The 7345-nt window shown below is 35.1% G+C and overlaps 1 protein-coding gene and 1 long non-coding RNA gene across 2 annotated transcripts; one reads left to right on the top strand and one right to left on the bottom strand.

The window, feature by feature from the left end:
* The first annotated feature begins 210 nt into the window (after nt 1-210).
* On the top strand, nt 211-848 carry LOC145137658 (uncharacterized). Its single transcript, XR_013721162.1, has 2 exons — nt 211-415; nt 649-848. It is a non-coding gene; the product is annotated as an uncharacterized LOC145137658 (long non-coding RNA).
* Nucleotides 823-3913, bottom strand: LOC145137657 (uncharacterized). Its single transcript, XM_079071785.1, has 3 exons — nt 3188-3913; nt 2145-2332; nt 823-2069 (listed from the first exon to the last, which is right to left on the bottom strand). The coding sequence occupies exons 1-3, from the start codon at nt 3774-3776 to the stop codon at nt 1647-1649; spliced, it is 1200 nt and encodes a 399-aa protein (XP_078927911.1). The 5' UTR covers nt 3777-3913; the 3' UTR covers nt 823-1646.
* Nucleotides 3914-7345: the final 3432 nt, after the last annotated feature.

Raw genomic sequence — 7345 nt, forward strand, 5'->3', positions numbered from 1 at the left:
CTAATTTTTGGCTAAAAATTGTTAATCACTTTTTTAATTTGGCTAAATTAGTAATTGTCCCTTAAACAAATCTAATAAGTTTGACGGTAAATTATATAAAAAAAATTGCCTTAAGTATAAATAAAATAAAAAATTATTACCTTTGTTGTTTTCCCCAAAATAAAAATTTTAACTTTCATTTTTATCTTTCAACTTTAGGGAGTGGAGGTTGAAGAGCATGCGTTGCGTATATCACATTAACAGCACCGCCTGAATATAAACATACAATCATCCCCAAAAGCATCCACCTCTGCATCAATCGTCGATGGCGAAAGTCGGCAGCCTCTTCATGACGGTTCTCCTCCTTTTCTTCATGCTAAAATGCGCTGCTCGGCCGACCAAGGATACTTCTCCGGTGACAACTCCACAACTCAAGGTTAGCAAACAAACTTAATCTCATTAAATATATACCTATTAAAGTTTCAGTATATGTGAGCGAATCAGTCTCGCCAGTAACCTGATCAAGAGGATTTAACATGCCCGCAAATAATTGCGATCTGAATTAGTGAATACCGATTTTCTTATTCCGAACAATTTAGAGGATCGATAAATTTTTTGGTTTTCAACAATTTTAACAATTTTCGATGTTTATTTTGAATTGAATTGCAGGATGTTGAAGTGGAGGGGAAAGATGAATGGTTGATGAGGAAGACATTTGATGAAGCTCATCTTGATTATATCTACACCCAAGAACTACCCCATTCCAATCGCCATCATCCTTAAAACTTTTTTTCCTTCATAAATTTTGCGATCTATGTAATGCGAGTAGACGATCAAATACAATTTTAATGAAACTAGAACTTATCTTCGTTGTGTGTGTATCTTATCTTTACAGATTCAGAAATTCTTATAAGTTTGAGTACAACCTACAGAAACATGGACTGAAAGAAAACCTATACACTTGTTGCGTCGAGATTCCACCTCTGAAAAAATGATGACCATATTACCCCTTTGATGCTTTGACTGCGAAGTAGTCTTGGTGGAATGTTCTGGAAAGAATCGGAATCGGATCATTGAATTTGGATATGTAGGAATTTGAATGTTGTCATGCTTTTGGCTGGAAGAAAATGGAATGGAATTTAACAAGAACAATATGCGAAGAATTGAATTCCATGCTTTTTAGGATAAAATATTGAAATCCATTGCTTAAATGATTTTATAATTTCCACACAATTCAATTCCGAAGCTGTAAGGCTGCAACCAAATAGGCAAATACATGATTGGAATGGAGTTAAATTCCAATTCATGCCAAAGAGGGAAAAGCACACTTGTTTAATTCTAGGATTAAAAGGGTATTTAAGTAATTTTAACAAAGAGGATATGTTTGGAATAAAATTTCATGGGTTTTAAGATATTGGAATGGAATGTTGAAGTCCATCCATCGGACTTTGTAATTCAATTCCATACTCACTTGCAACCAAAACACATTTGGGAATGGAATATATTTCCAATTCATGTCAAATCCAATCTTGCGTTTGCTTTTTAGACATTTTTGGCAGGAATTGGGATGAATCCATGAATCCACATGGAGAAAGGAGAGGCGAAATGCCCTTGGGGTGAAAGGGGTATTTGAGTAATTTTAACAATGACAAACCAAACAACCCCCCTCAGATAACCTTGGATCTTATTGGCAGAGTACAGTCATCATCCTCAAGATCACTAAATGAAATGTCATCATGGGCTCCAACAGGAACATCAACCCCATAATTATTATATCCATCTAACTCTGAATTGTTTTCATGTATCCAATCGTCTTCATCATCACCAAAACTCTCAATTGATGGAACCCCTTCATCATCACCAAAACTCTCAATTGATGGAACCCCGCGACCCTTTGTCTCATACTTCTCCACAACTGGTTGTTTCCCAGCTGCAACTGTGTGATGAGTTGTGGAAACAAAGTCCGATGACGTGGCACTAAAATCTTGATGACAATTCAATGTGTGGGAAGTATTTCCCTCCAAAAAATCTGGTTTCGACTTCATCTCGATTTGCAACTCCTTCATCCACATAGCCCGCGCTGCAACTATCTGTAAATTCAATTAGCCAGTTCATCAGTCACAATCACAGTCACAGTCACAGTCACAGTCACAGAAAATGAATACCTGGGGTGTTGATAGAAGACGGGCATCATGTTTATTGAGCCTGGAATGCAATAAAACAAAGTAGACCTTCCAAAAGTAACTCTCGCTCATGTGAATCGGACAAAGTTCGATTCTAAGAGCAGCTAATCTCGGTACTACATGTTCCACAAAACTTGCATGGTTCCATTGAGTGTCCGACATTTCAAAATCTATAATTAAAGTTTTAAAAAAAAAAATTCATAAAACAACATTAAAAATATTTGTCATTATAGCAGCTCATATAGTTGTGCAAGATTTTTCAGAGCTACTTAGAGGGCATTTTCGTCATTTAAACAGACAAGAGACCATGATGAGTTTCTGTTCCATCTTTCGTGTTGGGAGTAAAGTATAATATACAATCTTCTGTGTTGGGAGTAATGTGTATTATTGTACCTTTTGGTGATATAAAAAGATTTAGAAATTGGTATCTTGTAAAAATGGTTGGTTACAAAGTTGATATCTCAGATTAAAATCAATTCGTAATTATTTGTAATTGTAATATGATAATATCCCAGACTAAAAAGGATTAGAAAGCTATAAAAAAGACTTCAAAACCTGATATCGACTTCAACATAGCAGTGGAGGTAGGTGGAATGTGTTATAGGTTAAAGTTTTAAAAGTTTGCACCTTTATTTGATATTGCAGAATGGGAATAGAAAATGTTCAGAGTGGTTCATTGCTTTGATTATTGTAACATCTTACTTTCATTGTAACTCGAAGATTCTACCAATTAGTCATTGAAATTTGAAATACAAAGCATTTTCACAGTGATAATAGGAAAAAGAAAATTGAAAGTACAATCTTATATTTAGGTAGAATTTTATATGTAAATGGAAGTACATTGTTATTTCTTGCGTTTAGCCCTATGGCTTTTGGTTCAGTTTTGTTGGTATAGATTTTTTCTTGGGAAGGTCAAGTATTCAAAATATTCAATTCCACATGAACAGTTAGGAATGACTGGAATTCAAGCAAATGAAAGTAAAAGAGGATATCATATGAAACAGAACTAAAAGCAATTGAATTACCATCAAGTTCTTCTTCTTCTGTTAAAGGAAAATCCAACCACGTCTCAGGATGATGTGCTATATTCATGGCGAATGCCAAGACTTCGTCGGTAACACCAACAAAATCCGTATGGTTGTCCTCTTTGTTATCATTCGGATATATAGATGAATTCGAAACTCCAGTTTCACCCCCAAATCTCGAATCTTCGCATATTGAATTCGAGATATTATCACCGTCAGAGGAATCTCTTCGAATAGATGCGGATGTATCGGGTTTGGGGGTTGTGCGAGAACTGTGACGAAGTGGTAGTGGTGGCGGAGGTGGTGGAGGAGGAGGAGGAGAAGGAGGAGGAGGAGCAAGAAAGGAAGCGACGCCCCAGAGTTGACGCGCTAAGGTATCTGTAAACTCGGAAAGATCTTCTTTCAGACCTGTTGTTAGGGTTTGAGGATCTGATCCGTCTTGGTTTGGGTTGAATTCTTGTTCTGTTACAGATTGAGATTGAGGGAGGTGGTTGTTGTAATCGTTTGCGACGGTGGGGCGATCACCTTCATCTTCATCTTCTCCATCGATTAGGAGAGAATTAGCAATTGAGCGAGGCAACCATGACATGATGTTGGTTGCAAATGGAATTGACTTCTCCAATTAACGGGGGAAGAGGTGAATGTGATGATGATTCGTAAATGGTAATTGATCTTGCCGGTTTTCCCTTCATCAACCTTCTCGATGGGCCTGTCTTTGGAGATTTGACTGTTCACTAATCACTATTGACAATGACTCACATGGATCTTTTTATGTAGATTGGCCCAAATTATTTCGGAAACGTTTAAACAATACATTTTGGATGATTCAAGCATTCACCTCGAAATACAAACTAAGGTATATAAACAAACCAAAAAAAATTATAAAGACGGTCCATATCTATTTCATACGTTTGGTTTCCTCGCGTCGGATGGTATGGAGTTTCTTAATAGAGTACAACGGATCATGCACAACAATGTTCTTATCTCCTAGATCTATGGATGTAGTTTTCAAAAGAATTTGCTTTACCATACAAAAAGGCTTAGCGGCACCGCTTGTTGACCGTTTGTCAGCTTGTTGACAAATGTCATATAAAAACTTATTACAATTGTTATTTCTATATAAAATTGTAACGATATCGAAATTTAACGGGCAACAAGTTGCGTTGCTATCCATTTGTAGATTGCAAAACCAACTCTTTTAAATACTACGTCCATGGATCTTTGGGTCGTAACATCATAATGCATGACCCGTTGCACTCGTTTGAGAATGTGCACTTCTTCAGGTGCTAGGAAATCAAATGTATCAAAAGAAAATTGTATAAATACGTGTTGATTATTAATACAAGATTTTTTGTGTTTGACCACTTTACTTGAGGCCGTTTTCAAAGCAGCTTGACTAGCAATGAAACCCTCACTGCTCAAGCCCACTAAGGGGAACTCCTGCTAGATCTACACAAGCATGCTTCTCTTTTATCCATCCAAAAACCAAAATATTTGTCGGTCTAAGTATTGATCTTCCATCCAACAGATCAGTCAGGAAGTTCACGGGTGCTTTTTTCTTAGCTAAAACATGGCCCTTTTAAATATGTCAAAGAACATCCACAACCATATCATGTCGGTATTTAAAGCCTGGGAGCTCTTGATAATGTATTGCGTAGTCTCCAATGGAGTCTAAGTAGGCTTTACAATAAATTGATCATATCTCGTCAATAGAAAATAAATGGATCACGAGGCGATACTTAAGGATAGTCTGATACTATATGAGGCAACATATGTTGGCCGAAACCATCTATTAGGATAACAAGAAGAAAAATCTTAAGCGGGTGATGCTTTTAGACACTCAAAAATTGTCTTATGTCTAATTGACATATCAATGTCTATTTACATGCCCTCGAAAATTTCGCTAAAGAGAGAACTCGCCAATGCATGTTGGGATTGAGGGGGCGGTGTCCTTAGTAGAAAAAACATTAAGTCCAAAGGACGAGATCGTATCACGAAGACAAGCCAAATAAAAAACATAGTCAGAATTTGTACCACATACACAAGTGTCTCATAAGATGTGGTCATATAACATCCAAACCACCACATTGAATGTGTAAAGAAGCCATAAAAATGTAGGAGGAAGCCTCTAGAGTAGATTACAACCCTAAACCACCACAATGAATGTGTAAAGAAGCAAGTCGCCACTAGATGTCTTTGAATAAGGTACATCCACGAACCACTAAGTCCTCAATCGACTTATATAACTCTTTGTCAAAGGATAAAGCAGCCTCCTTTATATGCACTATAGGACCTAAACAACAGAAGCAACAAGTTAATGCAAACAATAAACTGAAAGATCTTTATGCCCAAGAGTCATTATAGAATGATATTTTCTAATGACATATAATCAGATAGGGTCACACCTAATAACAAGTTACTACTAATTGATTGTTTATTAAAGTAATTTGATTATTAATAAATATAATCAACACTTGTATTTATTTGGAGAATTATTATTTTATGAAAATAATATTTTAATGACAAATTGAGAAATTATTATTTCTAGGAAATGATAATAATAGAGAACAAAGCTAGTTATATCTATAAGGTATGAATATATATGTTGTTCAAAAATTAAATGGACACTTTGAGTAACCATCTAGTTACTACTTATAACCATCAAGTTACAAGCTTGAGTGAAGATCACACAAACCTTCCCATCATCCCTTAAAATTGTAGCTTTCTAAGGTGAGTGGGGTTGGAGTGTTGTGTTTGTTTTACCTTCATCATGTGCTTGTAAGAAAGACCATGCTTTCCTTTAATGATTGCCTTGACTTTGTATATAAATGTATGTATAAAAAGAGTGTTTAGCTAGTAGAAAAGGGTTGTTCTTTTGGATCTTTTTCTCCCTTTGTTGGTTGCCAATTCTGAGGGCTTTCTAGCCTCTCTCTATCTACTTATTCTTGAAATTCCGTGCTTGAATTAAAGGTTAGTAATTTGCTTCTCCTTAAGGCTTATTTGGTATAAGTCTTAATGGATTGAGAACAACTTAATACAAGTGAAGACTGTCATCTTGAAGTGGTTTACTCTTGCTTGGTGGAAACTTCTAGAGAAGCTCTATTTTGAGTCGTTTTCCATTTTCATCAACTTCTAACCTCCCGAGAGGAATCAAAGTATTTAAAGGTTTTAGCTCTTTTTTTCTATGGTTTTAGTAATCTTTCCATTCTTTGCAAAATGATCCTTGGTGGGTTAAAAAGAGTTTTACGTTTATTATATTTTTAAAGTTTCTGTTATCGTTATTAGCATTTTTGGGTAAACGATTTTGGATAAAACACAACATAAACGAACGACAATACTTTTGAAACTAATTCGTTTAATGAATAGAATAGTTTCATAGCCAATAGGTAATCAGAGAGCATACTCTTATTAGAAAATACACTCTTAATCAATAATCCTTCACATAGAGGGATATCGATATATAATAAAAGAGTAAGAGATTCTATCTTAATGCACAAGAAATATATTAAAGGAAACGCAATTCCCACAAAAAAGGAGTCTTTTGTTATATGGAATCTTATCTTTGTCACACCCCCGAACCAGACGGCGGAAACGTCAGGGGCTCGTGTGACTAACAATTGAATTATCATCACAATAAATATATATGAAACATCACACATTCACCACCAACATTACATATAACAACAGCATTGTTCACATCAAGTACATTGTTATAAATACATAAGTTCTAAAATATTAAAAGTACGATGAGTGATGTTACATAAATGAAACCATACACACTTGAAAATCTTCATGCTCCTGAGAATACAAGTTATTTTGAAAACGGTCAACATATATAATGTTGGTGAGTTCATAAGTGTGTTTGAATAAAAGTCTTTGAATCCTTTGTAAAAACCCAGAAAATCCGATATTTTCTGTAAAATGTCTGAAAATGATGTGAAAATCAAGTATAAATGCATGTGTGAATTTATTAGTTGTAACATATATGGATGTAGTTTAGATTTCTTGTATTGTAAGGAAGTGATAATTGTATATGAATATTTCCCCAGAAAATCCGATATTTTCTGATTTATAGTAATGTCGAGGTTCTTGTATCGTTAAATAAGTTATTTTGTATTGACACAATCGAAGGGTTAATCTCCGAAGTGTTAATTTTTG

This window comes from Lactuca virosa, chromosome 9, assembly GCF_052849685.1.
Source record: "Lactuca virosa cultivar CGN04683 chromosome 9, Lactuca_virosa_CGN04683_v6, whole genome shotgun sequence".
Lineage (NCBI taxonomy): Eukaryota > Viridiplantae > Streptophyta > Magnoliopsida > Asterales > Asteraceae > Lactuca > Lactuca virosa.